This window comes from Harpia harpyja, chromosome 2 (assembly GCF_026419915.1).
Source record: "Harpia harpyja isolate bHarHar1 chromosome 2, bHarHar1 primary haplotype, whole genome shotgun sequence".
In the NCBI taxonomy this organism is placed as follows: Eukaryota; Metazoa; Chordata; class Aves; order Accipitriformes; family Accipitridae; genus Harpia; species Harpia harpyja.
Window position 1 is genome coordinate 49,795,298 of NC_068941.1, and position 24,792 is coordinate 49,820,089.

The 24,792-nt window shown below is 36.2% G+C and overlaps 1 protein-coding gene across 1 annotated transcript in view; it reads right to left on the reverse strand.

The window, feature by feature from the left end:
* Positions 1–1,549: 1,549 nt before the first annotated feature.
* Positions 1,550–24,792, reverse strand: part of GPM6A (glycoprotein M6A) — a 127,914-nt gene continuing 104,671 nt past the window's right edge. Inside the window, exons 4-7 of the mRNA XM_052779362.1 lie at positions 15,839–15,992; positions 13,564–13,640; positions 12,173–12,238; positions 1,550–3,827 (exon numbers count right to left, since the gene is read on the reverse strand). Coding sequence (XP_052635322.1) covers positions 3,675–3,827; positions 12,173–12,238; positions 13,564–13,640; positions 15,839–15,992 — 450 coding nt within the window. The 3' untranslated portion in view covers positions 1,550–3,674. The remainder of the gene's footprint in view (positions 3,828–12,172; positions 12,239–13,563; positions 13,641–15,838; positions 15,993–24,792) is intronic.

Sequence of the window (24,792 nt, forward strand, 5' to 3'; positions counted from 1 at the left end):
GCAGTTCACTATTGCCTAAATCATGCTGATTGAATGGTTTGTGTGTTTGTGCTGAAAACAGAAACGCTGATACGATCTTGCTGAAGGATAAAACAACCTTGTGCAAAAAAAAAAATGAGGTGATGTGGGTAAGGGAAAATGGGAGGGAGGGAGGGATTTCTAACTCAAGCAAATTTTTGATCTGTTTTGCAACATGCTATTAGAACTATTGTTAGGGCATAGTAAAATGTGAAGAAAATGCAAAACTGAGGATGTAGGGCTGGAAACATCTTAAATTGGAATTTTCATTTAACCACACCCTTTTGTGCAGCAAAAAACTGCACCAGATGGATTGATCTACAATTGGGTTTTTTGTTTCTGAAAAGCACAATAGTCACAGGTTTAGACTAAGCAGAGAAGAGTCTCTAGAAATCAAGATCCATGCAGCCTACCTCAGGAAAAATCAGCTTAGGCTGTCAACAGAGAAGAGTCTGGAATAAACCAAATATGCACAGACTTTGAAGTGAATCAGTTATGACTGATGTGCTGTGGGAAGCTCCTCTACTCCCTTGGCTTGTGCTGCTGATGAAAAATTGTTTGCCATTATGGCACGTGTTCTCATCAAGAGCACACAAAGAGCTATATAACAGCTAGTTAACTGAGAAACAAACCCATTGCAAAATGGTACTTTAATTAATTTTGCTTAGCGATATCATGTTAATTGGCACAGCTATAGATTTCTCTCAACCATTTAAATAACTTTACATGCATATAAGTAATGCAATATCACTATCAAGATTTTAAAGCATTAGCTACTGGAATATCCAGGTATTAGTATCCTCAGCAACATTCAAACTGATGTCAAACCAGCTTCTGTTGAGCTGTTCCAAATGACACTGCAGTAATGTGAATCTTGCCCAGTTGTTCTCTTGACTGATATGTTAAAAATGTAACAAGTGTGGCTCATGCTACCTGGCTCTTCCCAGACCATAAAATTCTGCTCTTAGAAATTATTTTACTCTCTTATTCTTAGGTTATATCATTTCTGACACTAAACACTGACTGAGAGACATATTTGAAGCAATCTGCACATGGGCACTGACCAGGAGTTTTAATTCAGTGCAACAAACTACCCCAAACTGAGGGACAATTTCTAGCCATGGAAAGGCTGCACACTCTACTTTTACCTACGTGTGATTTGTAAAGGTACAGGCCAGAGGGAAATGTGTCATGAAAGGGGATAAGAATATCACTCTTTAGACTTCAGATTATATTTTTTTTAATTATTCATTGCAATAAGAATTTTTTGTCACAGATTTGACAAAGACATATTTTCTAATTAATGTAACATCTCCAGATTATTATTTTTTTAAATTTTACTCTTTGTTCTCATAATTTCTGCTAAAGGAACTATCTCCTTGAGCATCTAAAAGGAGGTTGTACAAAAAAATGCATAATACTGAGAACAGTCCTCCAATAGCAAGGACAATAGAAGGAACAAGCTTCTTCCATTTCTGGTTACAGTGATTTGTCCGGTATGGGCAAAGAAAAAACTACACGACACAAACAATTAATAAGTACACAAAGTACACAAGTGTGTTTATTACATTTTTGCAAGCACTTTGTTCTACATTTCAAAAACGCCACCATCAAGCTGTTGGCACATTTATGTACAAAACAGATTAATTGTAATGCCTGCTACAAAGCATTCTTTGTGAAAATACAAACTCTAATACCAGAGAAGAGCCAAAAGCATTAACATCATTACATGAGTTTAAAAGACATAGTTTTAAAAATCAGCACAAACGTTTTAAGACACAAAACTGAAACACTACAATATAGAATCCAGAAGAGGTTCCTAATACTTTTTGCAGAACTGTAATACCGGTACTGCACATTATCAGAAAACTGTTGACCCCATAGGACAGCCTAAGTGTAAAAAAAAAAAAAAAAAAAAAGAAAAGAAAGAAAGAAAATCAAACCCCAAATCAAAAACACAACCAAAAATACCCCAAAACAAGCAAAAAAAAAAGAAAAAAGAAAAATAATTCAATCAACTAATACTACTTAATGCATTATCATGCCACAAGTAACTATAGTATTACCCTCTACTTACTACAAGAATTGTTAAAAATTACTGATGATGCATGACTAGTAATAGTACAAAGAAGAGTTTTACTCAAGAAGTTTTATTAGAAATGCACTTACACTGAGAGAGAATTCACAATGGTCCAATAAGTGCACAAAACTACCTAAGATTTTTAACACTGACAAAAATGTCTTGTCAGGCTACATCACTTTAAAAGACACTTTACAGCATTCTTGTAGCATTAGAAATAGGCAAAAAAAAAAAAAATCCACCAAATTTGGTCCAATAATACTGACTTTTCTTAAATAGGGTTTTTTGTTTTGTTTTTGATACAGGTAATTCTTTCAAATTAAGATGACCTATCTTTCTGATAACATTTTCCTATCAAAATAAAGGTTCAAATATATTACTACACTTTCAAATAATAAGCTCTGTATTGGTCTTTCACCTTACTTTAACATAATACAGGTAAACCAGTATGTGTAGGAAAGCTAGAAGCCAAGCTATAACATTTATGGAAGTCTCCTTTAATATATCTTTTACAGTTCAGACAGGTGCAATCCATTTAAATTTTTAAAGCAGGTAAAAAGACATCTGACTCCTACGGTCACTGTATTTTTGATATATTACTTTCATAAATGTAGCTAAGCAGTAATTTCTTACATCATCACATGAACAGCTCCAATTTAGCATAACCATCATTGAATTGAAGAGAGATTGTTCTGTAAAAAACTATGGATAACTATATCACTTAATTAACAATTGTCTATATACCATAACTCTTTAACAGGTAGCTGTAGTATTGAATTCCTTCAAAAGGCAAGTGGCCATGCATTGTTAGCACCACAGTCTGCATGCTCACAATACAAACAGGAATTATCACCCATGGAACTTGGAACAAGAGAATATTCTTTAAAAACATCAATAATAATACAATGTTAACAAAGATAAGAAGCACTTTTTTCTTTTTTTTTCCTTTTTTTCTTTTTTCTCTTTTTTTTTTTTTCTTTTTTTTTACCCACTATTACAAATTTAGAAATTGCACCTTTGATTGTTTAAAACGTTCTTAGGACCTTCATTCAAGTTGATCAGGGTCCATCTGGCAAGTTTTCCAAATATAAAAGAAAGTCATCAGAATGTTTTCTTTATATATTGTACATCACGTACAATGGTCCCTTTGAAGTATACCTGTAGTTAAAGTAGTTAATTGAACTCAAAACTAAAAAGTATAAAAAGCTACTTTTTTTCCAAAAACATATAAGAAACAATGCAAAAGGTGTTATGCATAACACATACAAAGTGATTAAAAAAATCAAACACATATTTGTATTTGACAATAGTTTAGTATCCTTGATCTAGCAGAACTAATTAGCTCAAAAGGATTCAGGAAAGGCTATTTAGGAGCTTTGTGGTAGATAATGGTCACACAAAGTAAGAACTAATTAAGAAACCAAGTGCTAGACAACCAAGAATTGTACATGGGTGATATGTAAGTCACCCAAACTATCTTTTGTGAGAAGCACTTTCAATTGTTTTTAAAATGGTTGGATGGCCTTTAGTTAAACAACAAAGCATTCACATGTTAGAAAGTAAGACAAGGTTTCTTTTATGTGTAAGCATTGAGCCGCTCTTTAGAGCGAGTCGAATGAATATCATGAAGCTCTTGTTCCTCCTTTGATTTAATATCCTCATATTTTTGCATTCTGCAAGCATCTTTCACGTAGGCCCAGTTGGCAGACAAGACCATGAGATAATGGACCTGTAAGAGAAGTAACACGGAGTTAGGAACCAACAGAGCTAGTCAGAATAGAGCAAGTTGAAACTTGAAAGCTACAGGACAGAGACTGGGTTTTCACGAGAAGGAACTGAGCATTAAGGCAAGAAGTAGTACAGCAACATGATGTGAAGTTCAAGCTTGAGCTTCATTAACCCTCAGATTACTCAGCTCACAGCTGTTACTATTACAGTGACTAGGAGTTGGTAGCAATGGTTACAAAAAAAATTAACTGAAAAATCAACAAATCATGACTGCTTTACTATTTTAGCTAGCCTGCAAAACTACATGGAAAAATGTCTTCTGGTTACTTCTTGCAGACGTTTCTCCATTGAATCACTGTTTGTTAAAGCAGTTGCTTAAGCTAGAAATATGCCATAGACACATCCGTAGTCTTACGATTACATATCTAATACAATTACAGAAAGATTTGCTTTTTCTTTCTTGTTAAAGTTAGCATTAGCTTTCCATTTAGCCATGATTTCTTTCTTTCATCTACAACTCTAGCTATTTTGTCAAAACCAGCTAATTTACAAAAAATTTGACAAAAATTGAAAAATATGTTCAGCTAGGGAAAATGTGACAAAATTCAGTTACAAATAAACTTGAGGTCTTAAAAGGGCACGCACCTGTCACCATTTAATTTAGCAATTTTATTTCACTGTTATATTAGTTATACCACAATTTATTTACGTAATTCTTTGAAACGTATAGAAAACAAAAAAAGTGATTTGTATGTTTTTAGAAGACAACTTCTGTATACATCTTGAATGGAGCAGGAACAAAGTTCATGTTCCATGTAATTTTTGAATGTGTAAAAATACATTTATTTATTTTTTTAAGAAAACAAAATTAAGAGCTTTCCAAGCATTCCATCCAAAAACAAAATTAAAAATTATCTGAAAAGAAGGCAGGAAAAAGCCACAGCCTGTGATTATTATACAACTTATTGGTGAGTATTGGAGATTGGACCTGACTCACTTGCAGCCAACACAAATCACTGGATGAGCTATGATGATAGACTCCCAAAGAGCTTGGTTTATTTATGTTAGCGAATGGGGAAAACAGAATGCCTATGAATACATCTGAGGATTAAACACCAAAGGATACTGGCAATATTGTCACATGAACAAATGTTTTTCACATGGCTTTGAATAAATTTAATCTGAAAGTCAGTGAAAGGTATCTTACCGGTAGAAAAATTATGTTCTGCAATTGTTTTCCATTATAAATAGAGGATGTAAAACACCCTAATTGCCTTTGAGATGGAGCTTAGTAGTTTGTAAAAATCACATGGTATGTGTATTGGTTTTGTGTGGCAAGGTTTTGGTAGCGGGGGGGGTTACAGGGGTGGCTTCTGTAAGAAGCTGCTGGAAGCTTCCCCTGTGTTCGACAGAGCCCATACCAGCCAGCTCTAAGACAGACCCGCCGCCGGCCAAGGCCGAGCCAATCAGCGATAGTGGTAACGCCTCTGTGATAACATTTTTAAGAAGGAAAAAAAAAGTTGGGACGGTTGTATTCGGCAGCCGGAGAGAGGAGTGAGAACATGTAAGAGAAACAACCCTGCGGACACCAAGGTCAGTGAAGAAGGAGGGGGAGGAGATGCTCCAGGCGCCGGAGCAGAGATTCCCCTGCAGCCCGTGGTGAAGACCATGGTGAGGCAGGCTGTCCCCCTGCAGTCCATGGAGGTCCACGGTGGAGCAGATATCCACCTGCAGCCCGTGGAGGACCCCACGCCGGAGCAGGTGGGTTCCCGAAGGAGGCTGTGACCCCGTGGGAACCCCGCGCTGGAGCAGGCTCCTGGCAGGACCTGCGGATCTGTGGAGAGAGGAGCCCACGGAGCAGGTTTTCTGGCAGGACTTGTGACCCCGTGGGGGGCTCACGCTGGAGCAGTCTGTGCCTGAAGGACTGCACACCGTGGAAAGGACCCATGCTGGAGCAGTTCGTGAAGAACTGCAGCCCGTGGGAAGGACCCACGTTGGAGAAGTTCGTGGAGGACTGTCTCCCGTGGGTGGGACCCCACGCTGGAGCAGGGGAAGAGTGTGATGAGTTCTCCCCCTGAGGAGGATGAAGCGGCAGAAAATAACGTGTGATGAACTGACCGTAAACCCTATCCCCGTCCCCCTGTGCCGCTGGGGGGGTGGTAGAGAATCCGGGAGTGAAGTTGTGCCCGGGAAGAAGGGAGGGGTGGAGGGAAGGTGTTCTGAGATTTGGTTTTATTTCTCATTACCCTACTCCGGTTGATTTGTAATAAATCAAGTTAATTTTTCCCCAAACTGAGTCTGTTTTGCCCGTGACGGTAATTGGTGAGTGATCTCTCCTATCCTTATCTCGACCCACAAGCTCTTTGTTATATTTTCTCTCCCCTGTCCAGTTGAGAAGGAGGGGGAGTGATAGAACAGCTCTGGTGGGCACCTGGCATCCAGCCAGGGTTAACCCATCACAGTATGGCTGCCAGTGACTGAGTTTAACAGCTGGTAGATGTCCAGTCTTCTGAATGGTGGCAATGAATGGTCAAACAACTGATAAATTTTAACATAACGCCAATACAAGGCATGAAGCTGAGGCCTCCAAAGAACTGCTGCCACAAATACTTTATTCAAAACTCCTCCTTCAGGGGCAGGCAGTCACATGCTATCTGCCTTTAGTCCCTCTTGGAGTTAGTTTGCTTAGTCTTCACATTTGTGGCCATCTACAGTGCAAAGGCTACTTCGGCTGCCTGTTACAGCAATGAACTGCTCTCCAGTCCATTTCACCTTCCCAGGCCTGGGCGTTTCAGGACATTTGCAGACTTTGAAAGCTTTCCTTTTGAAGGTGGACCTCAAATGTCCTACCTTCAGTCTGCTGGATCTGCTTGCAAGGAGCCTCTGACCTTCTCAAAATTTGTTTCCCTCTCACCATAGGATGTGCTCTGTTGGCTCTGTATTCAGCCAGAAAATAAAAATGTTCAGTACCGGTATTCGACTGGTTTATTCTAGGACTCTCTGAACATTTATTGCTCCCCTAGCAGGCTTTCAGATACTTTCTGATGAAAGCATCTCTTAAACTTCTGTTAATCAAATGCCCCAGAGGCCACAGAAAATTTCCTGAAATCAGAAAAATTCCACCCCTTCCTAAGAAATCAAGAAACTAAACTAGGACTCAATTACTGGAAAATTGAATAAAGTAATCATAAAAATACCCTGAGATTATGCAAATTCTCCTGTTCATATTGGACTGTTGTAGATATATGAGTATCTTAGATTCATACCAAATGAACAGAACCAATTTAGTATGTTCTTTCCTTTTTGGAAATTCCAATGTTGTCTTTTTCCACAAATGTTTGGTGGCAACTGTTGCTGATTAGTTCAGGCTAATGTACATTTCTTAATCTGGATAATTAAGATCAAGGAAAGCATTCTGAAACCCTTCAAAGGACCAAATATTTTTGGTGTCTTTTTTGTCCTTGTGGTTTATGGCAAGATTTCACCCAGTTAATCCCTATCTGAGGAATACAGACTGAGTTGAGGAGCCATAAAATAGGAAGAAGTCTTCAGAGAACCTGTCCTCTAGGAAGACGACTACAGATAGTAGTATTTTGACGTATCTTTAGGAGTTTCTTAATATCTACAGTACAACGCTTGCAGCACAACCCATGATGACAGTGCAAGTGCTGGAGATGGCAGCATGTACTGCGTTACTCTGGGACACGTTCTGGTCATAATTTAGCACACAGGAAAAAGAAACACCTTGTATCTAACTAACTCAGCTATTCCAAAAGCTTTCACCATGCGTAGTCTCTGGATCAGGCATTTCTAGATCAAATGAAAGACACTAATGCCAAATCCCCATTCCACTGAAAGAAATACCTTAAATTTCCTCCAAAGTAAAACTCTTGAGAAAAATAAAAAGAAACAGGCTGGTAATCCTAATAATTCTGTCATCTCAGGCAATTACAATTTGCATCCAATGAAAACACCAGTGCTGGTCCTTTGAGAGTAAGATTTCAATTAAATAATAGAATCTGATCCTCAAACAGATTGTAGACATGAGAGTCCTAGAAGTGGGGGTATCTGAGCAGTGTACTCACGTCTTCCTGACCTTTTAAAACACATCTGGCAGAAAACCTTGCAACAGAAGAATACATGATGAAAATGGGACCATGCAGGCACGTTTATCCTCACAAAATATTTGGTAACGACCCAGTAAGAGACAAATTTAAACCTAATGTCTTGCAGTTTCACTTGGCATTTTTCTTCTACTAAAAAAATAGACAAACTCTTCTGAAGGTACATTGGCCACAGTCTGACCTTCATTAAACTTCCATTCTTTGCCCATCCCTTCCTTAAAAAGTTACAGAAGCAAACTTCTGGAATAACTGTTGAAAACTCTTGGAGTTCACATTCACTATAAGTAGGATGACTTTCTTGGAAACAACTACTTTAGCTTATATAATGAGTATAATCTCAAATATATATCCATGTTATATATTGATATATATACGTTTAACAGTCCCACCACCTTTGGTTTTTTGTTTAACACCAAGTTCCTAGATAACATTGGCACACTAAGGAGGTCATCTCTAAGTGGCTGTCTAATTGCATTTCACAATTCCTTGACCTGAATAGCCTGAAGCCAGTGGGGCCCTGTCAAGGCTTATTCAAATTGAAGCGGGGCAGCTCGCTGCCTCGGGATGTTTCAATTACAGACATATGCAAGACAGCAAAGGGTCTTTCCACACCTATGAAACATCCCTGCTTAGATTTCTTCATAAGGTGAAAGTATGCTTCAACCTTTCAAAACTGTAGAATTGCATCTAAGCTAGGAAAGGGTTTGGTTTGGTTTTGGTTTCCCTTTCCTTTTGGGACACATCATTATCTCATCAGGGCAGAAGTCTAAGTAACTTTTTCCTCCCCTTACATGCATCTAATATCCTGCAGAGGAGCACAATCGTACTGGGGGAGAGGGACTAGACCACTTATACATTTCCCTTGTTCTTGTTTCAGGAGAATTGATTGCATCTCCACCTTACAGGACATAATTTCTGCGGAAGTTCAGGCAGAAGAGTACTGCTCACATTGTAACTTTTGAGAAGGGAAACTGTGTCTCTCGTAATTCAGTTTTGCTATAGTGGTTTTGGGAAAACATCACAGGCAGGATGAGTTTACATTTAAACAACTTCATGTCTTCTGTTGCTATCTGACACAACACTGACAACAGTAAAACTAGTATGTGTTACTTCAGTGATCATTTCTGTATCTATTTATTATCCATTCAGACATAAGAAAGAACAATAATGTTCAGAATCATACATAGTCCAAATTAATTATGATTCAAAATCACAGCTATTTTTTCTGTGCTCAAGACTCACAAAAAGCATCTACAATGTAAATAATTCTATCAGGTTTTTTGCATCTTGGGCTCAAGTCTAAGAATCATAAATTTTCAAAATGAACAATTTGACTTTTTCCTTCTCTGCAAAATAAAGCTTTCCCTGACATATACTGTAAAAAATATGAGTTTTTCTATACATCAATCCTAACGTGTAGGCCAATTCTCCTTTTGAACCCCAAACCAGCATTGTCCTTTGGAGACTAAAGAAGCAGCTAGTGAATTGTGAAAAAATGCTAACATTCATATACAAATCTGAGACCAAGAGAGAGATTAAAGTAGTAGATATGGGAAAATTGTGTCTTGTGACCAAATGGCTTTGCAAGTATTAACAATTTTTTTGTGGTTTTTGCAATAAATTACTACATATTTTTAAAATACGGTTTCATGAAAACTATCCCAGTGACAGATGGTCTTAATATTTATGAACAAGCTGATTTCTTTGGTGAATTTAATGACAAATATTGACATTAAAAGAGTTAAAGAAATCTGCACATATTAAATAATCTGGCACTTGCAAATGTCCACAAATCCAGAAGCGAGGATATGCTGGAGTATATCAATGTCATGACTTAAAATGTCATTTAAAAGAGCATATTTTACCAACTCACTTATTTGGCAGTCTCATTGATGATGCACTACTATTACTGGCTGGTAGTAAATACAAAATACTTACTACTTTAGTAAGTAGTATGGACTATTCTAGTTTAAAGTAACTGCCTGCAAGAAATGTTTTAAAAGTGCAATAAATTCAGAAGCTTTCTTTTTTGTAAAGAAATAGTATTTTAATCTCATTTTTCTGTTAAGAAGTCTTGTTAAATCTCAGAAACATGGAGATCTGCTATTGTTGTGGATATATACAAAGACTAACTGCATTAAATCATATTTGTGATTATTCTTGCAACAGCACATATAGGGAAAGGCATTGGTTCTCCAGTGCCTTAAATGCCTTCTGCAGATTTTGTTCCTTACCCTAGCCTGTTGCTGATAGCTTACCACTTTCTACTAATCTGAGCGTAGGATCTGGGGAAAAAAAGATGTTTTCTTCTTCCTATGAGAGACATTTAGGACCCAAAATTCATTTTCCCTCCCCTAAATTAATTCCTGCTTGGGAAAGCAAACTTCCCTTAAAGAAAGAACCTGTTAATATCTGCATGTCCAACCACAAAATTCTGAACTTTCTCTCATGTCTTGTCCCAGTCTTTGGGCTACTGTGTCAATGTGAAGCACACTGCGCAACCTATAAATGTGCTTTGGTATGCCAGTTTTAGAAATTACCACCATCAAAGAGTGGAATGTGCTAGTCTTCACCAGGTACCTAACAGATCACAATGGTAGGTTAAAAACAGTTTAATTACAAAATTGAAATACATACAACACAGTTGCAAACATTTCATAAAACACACATTTACAAGCATTTGGATGCTACACAATTTACTAGCACTTAGATCCTTAACTTATATTTCTGTTGAAACAGTGTTGTTATGCCTGCACTGGGCAGTCACAACATTCAATAAAAAGCATACTTGGGTATGGGTAACTCTTCAAAAATATCTGAATAAATGTGAGCCATCAAAGTGAATTCCTAGTGGACTAGTGCTTCGTGTAACACATCTATGGCATCTTTGATATGGTACTGTGAGCTTTGAACTGTTTTTTTTTAAACTTCATTGAAAGTATCATGTATTTAAACTACGTGGCTCAATGTACCTACTTAATTTGCTTCCACTGAAGATGTGTTTGTTTCCACTGAAAATCTTTTGGTGGCTATTCTGATTCAAAACTCTTCTTTGAAATGCAGAACTGTTATCTGGACAAATTAGCATTTGATAATTACTACTGAATATACTTCAAAACAATAATGCACTGGAGAACTAATGGTCTCTTGGATATACTTTCCTAACGCTAATACATGTATTATAACAATTACTATTTGCTCACCATTTTTTCAGCTAGAAGCAGAAAAGTCTGTTTGGAAAATCAATTTAATTATTAATATAAATTATATTCTAGTATCGTTATTTGTGGTCTTGAAACAAAAGTTACATTGAAAATATTTTTTTCATTTAGCTGTCTCTGCTTTGCTGGCAGGGTGTCATGTAATACTGAAAAAATGGCAGAGAAGAACAATAAAAAAAAAATCACTAATGCCAAAGGAATACTAGCTTCATTGAATATTCTCTGATTGTCCTTTTTTATAAATGTAATTCTAAGGAGAACAAAAAATTTATGGCCCTAGGATTCAATGAAAAATTACTAGTAACAGTAGTAATAGTAATCACTAACACTTTTCTTATGGAATGCATCAGTACCAAGTAACAGTCATTTTTTCATTTCCCATTCCAGTGTGTATTATACAAACCTACACTGATAGAGAATGCCTATTCTAAAAATATATTTATGTGTAAGCAGACACAGCAGTCAGAAGAGCAGGGCACTAGCTCATACACTTTTTTCTCAGTGGAACATTCTCATTGGCAAAATGTCATCAAATTCAAAGTAAACTTCATTATAAAAAAAAAGCAAAAATCAGTCCTGACAGAAAAACTGACGCATTCACATATACGCACAGAACCGACAAAAAGGGTCTGCTCCTAAAATAGCAGCATAGCAAGCCTGTAAATACCCAGAAAGGCATAGATCATAAAAGTATATTACTATGATCATGAGACAGGCACGTGAGTTCAGACAGTTGGCTGAACACAGCAAGAGAATAGTAAAAATTCTTAGCATGTACTTAAAGGTGGGGTTTTTATTAAAAAAAGTAATTATATTCTACTTCAAAGGGAATCCATCAATATATTTTAAAAAAAGATAAGAGACAGTATTGAATTACAGAACTATATTTCAGTAATAGCATTGAGTGATAGTATGGAAATTGAATAACTGATACTAAGTAAAAACCAGAAGGCATTAGCAATTCAGATGATGATGGAAGTACAGAGTATTGGGTAGCTTACCATAGCAATGACTGCTGCTCCAGCTCCAGCAAGTGCCACAATGAACAAGTGGAATGTCATGTTTAGCTGCAAAGGGGGACAAAGAAAAGGACTTTCATGGTGGTACACTAAACAGAAACTGAATGAAAAGTCAGAACAACATAGAGCAAATAATTACCTCCCTGGTGCCACCCTTCTACACAAGTAATGATTACTAATACTTTTTCCAAAAGATTGACATCACTACATGACATTGTGCTTGTGCTGGTTTTGTTACAATACTCATATCAGGGATGAAGCATACTTCTATTTAAAAAACATTGTATTTAAATCATAAAATATTAACAAGGCAAATTATTTAAAAATAAACTATCCAGCACTTTTTTTCTTTTTTTTTCTTTTTTTTTTTTATTTAGTTACAATACTACTTTACCAGATCTACAATTGTTTGTGGTCATTTCTCTAGTGGCAGAGACAGCCTAAGAAAATCCTGTTTCCTTTCATTAGCTGTAGCTTTCCATCCTCATATATTGATTTACTTCCCTCCGAAATTTGCCAATAAAATTTGTTCATAGTGATATAATATAAACCAGGTTACTTAAATAATCCAAGTTAACCACCTTCCTCAACCCACCCCAAACCAAATCATTACATTTGTTTTTAATTTCAGTGATCTGGTTTACACAGCAGCCACTGAGTGTTGACTGCACAGCAAGGGTTGCACTTTCTTAGATGGTTTTGGTATGAAGGCAGATTGTGTACCTTCACTCTAAAAGGATTTATTCAAACATAGTAAGACCCAGTGAAACATTTAGCAAAGCACCGTCTGACTTCAGAGGGATCAAAATTTTAGCCTCTTTTCTTGTGAGATAGATGTAAATTTGTTCATCCTGTCTTCATCCCTGATTGTTTAAAAAACAAACCAGAAGCCTCAGCTGCACTGAAATAGGTGGCCTTTGCCTAAGGGAAAAACTACAAAGAAAAATGTACTAGGAGTTATTATCCTAACACACTGCAAGATTTGGTCAAATCCATTTGAAGTCTTTACTCTCCTGTCACAACAGTAATCATAAGATCTTCAAACAGTGATTCATTATATAGACCTAGTCATTGTGCACCAGGTGCATTAGCGTTCAAAAACATCTCAGTAAAAATATACGACAATGGAATTCTTGAAAAAACAAAATACAAGTGTATTTAGAAAACAAATGGCTGGAGAAATTGCACTGACTAAATTTGGTATGCAGTAAAAGACTAGGAAAGGTACTTGCTGACTGTATTTTCCACTGGGATTTTATTTCATCACCATAGCTAGAATTAGAACATTAAGAGTAAGAAGAAAACACACATCATTTACTTCCAACTATAACATATATTACGGATTTGCCAAAAATATTATCACATTTATTCACCTCATTAGAGTCACACATCTTGATGAAACTTTCTGATGTGGTGCAAACCTTCTTTTCCTCTCCAATAGTTACAATACCTGGAGCAGAATAGATATTCACATTATTTAGTATTCCTAGTACATAGCATATTACTTCATATAAGCCAGAAGAACTAAGAAATACACATTCTTGGCTGCTTTGCAGAACTGTTTTTAACAGGAAAATCAGTTTTTTGTTGATGATCAAGGGGCTGGAGCACCTCCCATATGAGGAGAGGCTGAGAGATTTGGGGTTGTTCAGCCTGGAGAAGAGAAGGCTCCGGGGAGACCTTATAGCAACCTTCCAGTACCTAAAGGGGGTCTATAAGATGGGGAGAGACTTTCCGGGGGTATGTAGTGATGGGACAAGGGATAATGGCTTTAAACCGAAAGAGGGTAGGTTTAGACTAGATATAAGGAAGAAATTCTTTACTGTGAGAGTGGTGAGGCACTGGAACAGGTTGCCCAGAGAAGTTGTGGATGCCCCATCCCTGGAAGTGTTCAAGGCCAGGTTGGATGGGGCTTTGAGCAACCTGGTCTAGTGGAAGGTGTCCCTGCCCATGGTAGGGCGGTTGGAACTAGGTGATCTTTAAGGTCCCTTCCAATCCAAACCATTCTACGATTCTGTGATAATTTCAGCCATCACAAAACTAACACATCATCTATTTAGTAAAAGCCCTAGTAGGAAACATGCAGGTAATAATTTTTCAGCCATTTTTGAAAATACCTTCATTCCAGATTTTGAGCAGCACAATCAAAACACCAGAAAAATTATTTGTAACCAGTATATACTCTTATCATGTTGTTCACAAACATTCCCTACCCTCATGTGGAGAAATGTGCTGTACATTGTTTTCAGACATGTTGATCTGGTACAAAGCTTCTTTCACAAGTTACATAGAAGCATTACTCAAATGTATACTTCATTATAATAATAGTTTCTCTCTCAGCAAGAATAACTAGAACCTGCTACATTGTTTCCTTTAGCTAATGTCAAGATACTAAATCAAAGACTAGCTTGAAGAAAACTGCTATAACTCAGTTATCATGAAAAATGGCACTGTTCGTTCCTATTAGTAATCAGTGGGTTTTACACTGAATTTACAGGAAACAGGTACATTCACAGAATACACATTTTATATGTTAGTGTTCTATGCACATTTTAAATAGAATTAATAACAAAAAATAGGCATGAATATTAGCAAAATAAAAGGTCATAGAAAAAGAATTAATACTCGTGATGAAATCTGTACAGATAATTCCTTTCTCAACTCACCTGTCATGCTGGGGCAAGGGGGGTGGGAATCAATAAACTGAAAAAAGGTGGGGGTTTTTCCCCTCTCATGAAAACAATAATGTGAAATATTTTGTTTCAGGTTAAATGAAATGTTTAATATGAACCAACTGTTTCATTCCTAAGCAATACAGCATTTTTTATATCTCAAAATCACAATTAAAAATATACTGCTATTTTATATTAGGCCAAGGCAACAAAAGAAAGACTTAAGGAACTGCCTGACGAGAGTATGATTACCCAAAGCTCTGTGGGCTGAGAAACCATCAAGGCCAGGATATCTAGATTCAAATCAGTCTTGTGGCAGAAAGGAATTGAATTATCATCACCAAAGCAAGAATTCTCAAACTTTTTAAGATTCCAAACCACCTTTTGTCCAAGTTTCCCATCCCCTCAAAACACATGTATGTGTATATCCCCACTTTATTCTAACCTCCACAGTTCAGGCTTTAGCCTTGCTCTGTCTGTCCACCAGCCTCTTAGAGTGTTACCATTTGTATTGTCATCAAAATGTTTGCAAGCAATGAATCTTGTCCTGTCCCAATTCACCTCTGCAGAGACAGATGATAACCTAGGATCTTACATCTCCAAATCAGTGTCCTACCACAAGATTAAAAAGTCATTCTCCAGATAAAGGACTAATTAAGCATTTTAGACAAGTTCCAGCAATTCCAAAAGAAGAGGCTGAACAGAAACTCCAAGCCAAATTCTCAGTACTCTAGGAAGATGGACAATGTTGATTCAATTTTGTCAGGCCTGGAAATGCAGTGCATCTCTAATATACTGCCTTGACTAGTGGGTAAAAGGATAGAAAGAGATACGTAACAATTGTTTCAGAAACAATTCTGAAATTGTTTTCAGAAACAAATCTGAAGTGAAACAGTTCAGATACACGGAAGCAAAGCAAAGTGATGCTTTCTTTTGCGAAATTTTGCTTTATATTTAGTGCTTTTCATTCACATACCATACTGGCGAAGATCCAAGCAGAGATTAGCTCCATCCACTACGGTGGCATTTCGGCAAATGGTCCACAGATTGAAGTACATGTAAACAGGCAGAGAAGTGAAAGCTGTAACGCCAAGCCAGGCCAACATAAAGATGTATGTCAGCATAATAAACTGCAGTAAAAGAGGGAAAAACAAAACCAGTGGTAAGTCAGAACTTAACTGATACTCCATTGCAAAAAAGGAACCACAGAGAAGTAACAAATGCGTTTCTGACTGGTTTTGTCTGTTTCTGTCCTTATTTAAACTACAGTTTTGGTCTGGTAATCAATTCATGATCTGGTCAAAGTGAGTGACAGAGCACTAACATGTTTCTGAAGAACAAGCAGTTATGCTTCCAGAAGTGCAAGCTTACTCCACATTCCTGTCACTCTTGGGCCTGTGATTGATGCAAAGCACCACATCTGAAGTAGACAGCTGTGTGTTTTGTGAAGCCTGTCTCTTCCTCTCTCCCATCACCATTACTCCATAGTTAAGGCAAAAGGCCACATGGTTGTTTTTTCCACTATCAATCATGAAGTAAAAAATTAGAATTAAATACTATAGGCTTTGCTTGCTTTTGCTTTTAAAATCTGGGTCTTAATAAAAATAAGTCATTATCAATGGCTGCCACAGAATCTCACTGGCAAATCCATTTTGCATTGAACCAATGAGACAATATATTTGTCATTTTGTTACTGTATTTAGACATATTTGGGGTTACATACAAGGGAATTAGTCATTCAGAACAAACAAGGGTGCTTACCTCTGTTAATAAGGAACGCATTAAATTACATGCTTTGCAACATGTCTTCTCCAAAGGCTACACATTTTCTTTTTTTATCCATGAGCCTCAAGAGTATAGCAAGCTGATTGTAGGAGGCATTGAACTCTACTTGCCCTTAGGGCTGGTAGTTACGCTGGCACACCCAGCTTCTGCAAACACGTAGGCATGCTACATTACTACTCTGCTGCTAACCTGAGACAACTAGCAGACACATTCATCAATAACAAATTACCTTTTCATTTTATGCTATGCAAAGGATATGAAGATGCTACATGGTTAAATGTGGAAGAGAAGTCAGCCTCTAAATGTTGAATCCAAATAGCCCCAAGATTTGATGGCTTCAGAAATGCTGATGAATCTAAACACATTACTGAAACAAAAAAAATTCAGCACACTAACATTTTTCTAGCTGCTTACCACAGAAAAACTTTGACTCTGAGAATAAGAAATAAGAGCTATTTTTGAAAGCTGAATAAGCTGGTCCACAATCTGCTTAAAATTAAACCTTAAAGAATAAATAAGGAGAAAATGGAAGACATTTTTCTAGTTCTTCTTTAATGTAAGATCTTTCACATTATGTGATAAAGGAAAAAAAGCCTAATATAAATACAGATTTTAGTTACGGAAATCAAATAAGGTCAGACTCAAAAGGGTTGTAAATGGTAGTAAAAATTGTTAGAGGGGTGGCTTGTCCATGTGGACCTCATCAGGAAGAGCAATCCAAAACAACAAAAGGTTTGAATTTAGGTGAGGTAGTTTTATTACTTTGAAGTTATGGGATGGACATTCTTAAGCAATATTAAAGAGACCTTAATTTGATTTACTCTAACTCACTTCCAAAGAATATTAAATAAAAGCCATTTTAATTCTGAGAAAGTGTATTTACATAGGGATTTAATGTAGTTTAATTAATCCAGTTAAAAATTAAATTCAGATTAATTTTCCTGATTGTCCTTAGGTAGATAAGTCTTTCGGCAGTAGTTTGAAAAGCTGGAGAATTTATAGCACTAAAAAAATTACCAGAAGGATGCAGGAAAGTAAAAGATAAAGTGGAAAAAAGAATAGAAGTATTCTGCTTAATACTTTGGGTATCTGCTTTCTATCCTTTTCTTTATTTAGTACTCAACACTTCAGCTTTTCCTGCCAGTTTGTAAGTTATGAACCATTTTAACTTTTCCCTTAACACCAAACTAGTTTAAAGGGGAAATTGATGTATCTAATTTATGTTTAAAGATTTTTGAAAATGTATTCACGCAGAGAATGGCTGTCTTCCTTTCCAAATTTTCCCAAAACCACACTTACTAGAAAACCAACTGAAAAAATAAAGAAAGTGATAGCAAAGTCTATAATAAATATACAACCTTGAATGTTACAGTAGACTTATCTGTGTGTCAGTTGCTTTATATAATGGAAATTCTATGCCACCTATTGCAGAGAAAATAGTCAATACAAGTAAATACTGTTCTGTACACACTCCATTTATTTTTTCATTATTGCTCCTTTATTGTTTTCCTTTTTTTTCTCTCCATATTACAGTGTTAAAGCTAATGAGACAACATCTGGTTCAACCCCAGGCACTCATTTACAAATAATTACTTGGAAAATTACTTGGAAATGTGGATTCACTTCAGGGCTATGAATTCCCAACTAAAATGCTATGTCTGATCTTAATTTACTATCATGCTAAAGAGTTGTACTCAATTTTTCTAAAGCAGGAGCAAGAAATAAGAAAGAAGGCTCTCTGTGTGTTCTCAGAACAGCCTTTAAATTCTCAGTTTACTATATTCTAGAAGTATTTTAAAAGTAAAATGAGCCTCCTAGCTTATATTCTATGAGTTTGCCAAAACCAGGTAAGACTGAGGCCTTATTTTTGAACCTTTTTCTAGAATTTCTGAATTAAATATTTAATAAATTTAGTACATCTCTCAGTGTAGTACATGCATAATAATTTAATGAAGAACTAAATCTTTGATATTAGTTATATTATTGAACTATCGTAACTGTTTTTTAGACTGGGCTCCACACAGATTCAGGAATCTTCCTATTCTGTGATTACCACCAAATGGAGGAAAAAGATCAGCCTTACTATGAGCATTACAATTCCTATTTAATATCTTTTTATTTTCTGACATGTAGTAGGGATGAAACTCTCTGTAGCCTTGTGTGCTTAAGAAGCTTGCTTAAAAATCTGTACTAAGATAATACAAAGCATTGGTATAGCAAAGAGGGTTAAAAACAGAGCTTATTAGCCTCTAAAAAAATCTGCCTTAGGCATAGAATAAGAGCAGGAGAAACCTGTCAGATGATAGCTGCTGGGAGTCACAAGAGCTGCTTTCTTAGAGAGAATTGACTGCTTGTTTATGGATGGGATTCTCTTTTAAATACATGAATCTGTTTCATTGAGTATCTCAGAAAAAGTGAATCAAATGCCGATTTCATTTTAAAAACATATTTTAGAAAAGGAAGAACTTTATTTTTCGTCTTTCAGTCACTTTTGACTGAAGAGCCAGTGGCCAATGATATGCCCAAATTCATGTTATAACACCAAGACGACGGGGGAGAAATAGAGAAATTTCACTTGTTTCATGTAAGAATAACTAAAATGAAAAAATTCATGTTAAATCACTTGGTAGTTATGAGTTATCCCTGGAAGCTGCTATCACTGGTATCAGTGAAGCAAATCACAAAAATGTGATCTGGGCAATAATATACTTTTTGCTGTAGGAGCCGTAAAAAGCAAAAGGTTAACCTTGCACAACAAGTTTTTAGTTTCTAGCAGTAGGAGGTGTTAGCTTATAAATTCTTGTTATAATGGAATGAAATTGTGTATTATTTTTTTTTAAACCACAGGAGGAGGACTAAAGTATTTTTTTAGATAATTTTCTCTGCTATTACAATCTTCCCTCTTTCCTCTAGAGACCTTACAAGAAATGCTTAAGGAGCCTATTCACTCCAGGAATTAAATTCAGAACTCAATCTCCTGAGATTCAAAGGGATCTTTCTCCTTTGAAGTACCATTCTGCTACGTGACAAGCCAAAGATTTATGAAATAGCAGTACAGCATCTTAAAGAGGTATCACAGTTTGTTCTTTAGTATGCTATGTATTGCGTTGGTAGTGAAAATTACTTTCTCTGATCAGTTCAATTTTCACTGTAAGAAGCCAAACACATAAATCCAAAACAAACTGGAAGTGATAGTGAAATTCATCTACCGAATCATGAAGATAAAAGTTCACTAATCAATACTTAGTTCACTGTAGGAAAGAATAGCTAAAGTAAATAATTATTTGATCAACAAATCTTTAACCTTTGTAGCGGTTAATTTCTTGTACCAACACCATGGCTGGTAAAACTCTCTTGCCAGATTTTATAAGCTTTTCATTGCCAGTAATGGCTTTCCTGAATCACAAATCATCAAAGCAAGCAAACCATCAACCCTTCTGGAAAGATTTTTTTATAAAATCTGTTGCACAGATCAATGTCAGGAAGTAGAGATTTCAGAGCATGTTCTGAAATGGTACGTATACAGCACAACAGCTTTCATAGTGGTCACAGCTGGTTGAAATCCTGTTTCCACTGAAAACATTACCCAAATCCTATCTATTTTAATAAGATCAAGATTACAGGTACTGCTTTCTTTTTAAAATTTATGGGTACTTGTCCCATGAAAGCACATTCATTGAATCTCAAACACTGTTCTTGTTTTAGTTTTGTTATAAATATTTTATTACCCCTGAAGAAACATTGTATGATTGCTTCAGTGACCCTAGGGACAGAGGCAGTGAAATCATATCTGAAAGGTACTGTTACTACAGAGACATGAATTGAAATGGAAACAAAGTAAACCCCAGCCATTTTATTGTATGAGGGCACTGCTGCTTACTACAAAAAAATAATATAGAAAAACAACAACAAATTCAGAAGTGCCTGAATAAAACTTAATTCCAGAAACCTCATGTTGCCATGTAATTTTATCTTTGTTCCAAACCATTCAGTACTTACATTTATACTTCCTCTCAATTTACTCATATGCTTATTTTATATGAACTCCCTGACATGAGCTCTCAACTCAGAGAGTTATAAGAAGACATACACCTTGCTGTGTTTACATCTCATTTAGAGTTATTATTCTGTGACACACACACAAAACTTCATTATTTACATTCAGCTTGATGATCAAAGAGGTTCCTTCCAAACTTCTTCACAGTCTCAAAAACTCTCTTTGACAGTTTTTGCCAGAGATCAAAACTGCATCTACAGAGATCACATACCTCCCTCCTGCCAAAAGGCAGGATTCACTATTGCGTTCATAATTCACTATTATGATTCACTATGAAACCCTGTCAGGGCAGGACATCACCTGAAGATGAGCCCAGGGTTAGCCTGGCTGTCTCTAACTGGAATACTGGGAGGCACCTGACCTCCGCAGTGCGCTGTATAGTCCTGGTTCTGGGGGCAGTTTCCCAATCACACGTCAGAACAAGGCCCTGTGTGTCATTTGATGGCAAGTCAGAAGCATGAACAGGAAGATCTTTTCAATTTCTTCCTCGATTGTCCTGTCTCTCTAATGTCACATTCACTTTCAATCATCTATAGATTTGATTTCAATACTAATAAAACTTATTTTAGCTTTAGCACTTTGCCCAGCTTTAACTTAATAAATGACCTTTGGCTTTCGGGCCTTCTGCCTCAGTCTTGTCCATTTTTCCTAGGAGAAATTCCTCTGAGTTAATGCTACCGTCTCCTTACCCTGTGCACATTCTGCATAAACACATTTACATATTCCTTTTAAATTATTCATTGCAATTGCCAATTATTTAAATCCAAATAAATCAGAAATTGAAAAAATTACACAGATGTCTTTAAAGTCATTGATATATCAATGCTTAATATGTTACAGACCATCCTTTGCCACCCTGGCCAACCTCTCTTTGTATTCATACACCCTCTTCTTACACACAGTATGAAATCTAAATATGTTTATGAAGGACTGTTAAGTAGCTCACAACCAAATGCCCTCCTCTAATGTTCTCTTTTCTGTGCTAATGAGCATCTCCTACATTCATGCCTCATTCCTGAACAGAAGTAAAAGATGAAGCAAAAGTATTTCAACTTATCTCATTTTACATATAATTCTGCTGGAAGAAAGAGACCGATGTTCTGATATTACCAGTAAATGCACTATAAATCACAGAAAATATACACTTACAAAGTCTTTTCCACTTGGTCTAAAATATCACTCTCATTGCTAACAATCACTTGTTGGACATGTATTATTGCCTCTGCAAAACATGTTCATCCTATCTCTCTCTCTGACATATTATATTGCCAGGCACGGCTCCAAGAGTCTTGTTGAAACATGGATACATTTCATGCTATGCTATTACTGTCATGTGGTTGATTCTTCTTGGCTTGCATTCAAGTCAACTGCTTCAAGAGGAAAAAAAAAAAGCCAATATTGGTCCAAATTTCTCTTCATAGTGGGACAGACTTCTCAGGTTTGCCTAATTACAATTCATCCATATACTAAATACTAGCTAATGTGATATTCCTTAGATTGTTAAAAACTATTACCAGAAAATTATTAAATCCCTGAAATTTTAAATTTTGAAGCATCCGTTTTATGGAACTGTTTTGTTTGGGTTTTTTTAAACATTTTCTTCTACAGACAATTTAGATGGATGAAAAACTGATTTTGAAAAAATAAAAACAGTTCTCACTGTTACTTTCTGCTTTTCATCCGCACATACATTTTTCTAAAATTTCCTTTAAATGTGTATTTCAAGGTTGAAATATTCTACGCATGATGTCAATTGCTTTGTAACTATTTAGATACCTACAAAAAGCTGGTTTACTTTCTGATTTACTCTGAATTGATTTACTGGTAGCAGTGGGGGAGGAGATTTCCACAGCTGCATCAGAAATACAAAAAGGAGATTCTCTAACAAATTGATTCATTTTTTGAAACTGCTTTGTAACCAAATCCAGTATCAGAACATAGTCCATTTGAAGAAGATGGCTTTGCATTGATGCAAGAATAGGTTCTGCCTGAAGATTTTATAATTTATCTTTTTGGTACTTCCTTAGAAACCAATTATACTAATTTTTTTTTATTTCTGAATCTTCTTTAGGATGTGTATGGTTTTGTAGCACTGTGCTGCTTAAAGTTGTTAGCATTAATTATTTTATATGTCCTTCAGGCAAGACTATCATTTTTGTAGTCCAACAGGCTTCTGAAGTCCTACAGAGAGCATTGGATCTTATCTGCCATTTAACAGCAGCAGAATTTCCTATTTAATTTTACAATCTTCCAGACAGGAATTACTTTTTCTCAAAATGTATATGCTTATATTTTCACATTCTCAAAGTTTTTCTCTTCCTTTTGTTTTTCTTTTTGGTGGTGTTTCTAACACTTTGAGGTACTCTCAGGGAATATAGCTAACCTATTGGTTTTGTATTTAAACATGATTACCAACAAGTATTCTGGCTTTAAAACTGCTTTTTTTAAAAATTGAGTAGCTATCTTCATTAAATACTGCTGCTTCATGGGTTCTTCAGATTGTGTTCATGCCACGTAACTATTCAATTCAAAGACATAAAACATGAAAAACAATCAGTTCCATCATGACCCACTCCCTGCCAACGTAGACAGGTTCCAGTAGTAAATTTTCCAGGTATTTTGCCTCCAAATTGCTGATAACCTATTTATAAAATCCTGATCCTTACTCTAATGGTTTTCAGTGATGACAAGTTTTCTATACACAGAAAAAGATAACACCCATCTGGGAAAAGACTGCACTATACAGATTGTTTACATTTTTCGCATTGCCAAGAGTGTGATTTTTGTTCAGGAAGTTTGTATGGTCTATACTTGGGAACAAGACAGTGAAGCTTAAACTAGAAAGCAGAAATAATACTCTTATAACTTCTCTAAACAGATGCGTCAGTCAAAATGAATGCTTGGCTATCAAAAACAAGAACATGTGTTCTTTCCTGATTTCTTCTTAATGGGGCTTGAAAAGCCTATGAGAGAATCAAGGGGTAGGGACTTTCCTTTCTCATTTGCTGTCTTGCCAAGGAGTGAAGGTCAATAACATGGCTTCTAATCAGCGAGGGGATTCTAAAAATGTGACCTTAAATGTTAAAGCTCTTCAGCTAAAAGAAGTATTGATACTCTGGTTTGCTAAATCTAACCAGCTTAACTTGAATGCTAATCATCATATGCAAATAAAAGGATACAAGCAGTGAAGGGATAAATTTACAAGTTTCCCTCCTTCGTCCTGGGCAAGCAATACCAAAAAACATTTACAATGGTAACTATGAAGATATAAGACATCAATAGGAAGATGCAGTTGATAAGAAGAACAAAAAGCTGTATATGGTTTCTGTGGGTTTGGGGGATAGTAACTTTAAGTGGGAGAACTGAAAAACAAGCAGGCTAGAAAGCATTGGGAGTTGGTAAAGGACACATCTTTGACCATAAAATTGTGAATTTATGATAATGCCCCTGACATTCACAGGTTTAAACAACTATAAAAAGAGTAAGATGTCTAGATGCAGTGAAAAAGAATAAGGCAGCCAGGTGAGAACAAGGTTCAGGGAAAATGGTGATCATCTAATGAGCATTCAAGTTAAAACTGAGAAGGATTATCTGAACCTAGGGGAAAATAAAGCTATCACCTTGAACAATTTATGATGGTTCATAATAGAAAGGTAAAGCCCATGGAGAAAGTGTAACAACTACCACAGTCAAGCACACTTTGGAAACGTATGACAGCACATTTTCAGAAAATAGTTTCATTAAAAAACCTACTTATTGACCGAGCTTACATGCCAAGGAAAAAATCTGTCGTCAATGTGAAAGACACACTTACAGCACAATCTGAAGCAAAAATATTTTGTCCAGTTTATCACCAATAATAAAAATTCTGTCAGTGAGCAGCAAGACCAAGAAAAGCTGAGAAGCTACTGGCAAGGCATATTATAATGTTTGGCACACTCCTCTATTAAAGGAAGCAATGAACACTGCAGTCAACAAAAGGGCTGCGTATAAAACACATGGTAAGTTATGCGAGAAGAGGAATGATCAGTCGAAAGAATGACTTTTTTAAGTGTGACATCCCTGAGTGAGAAAATCTGGAAGTATAA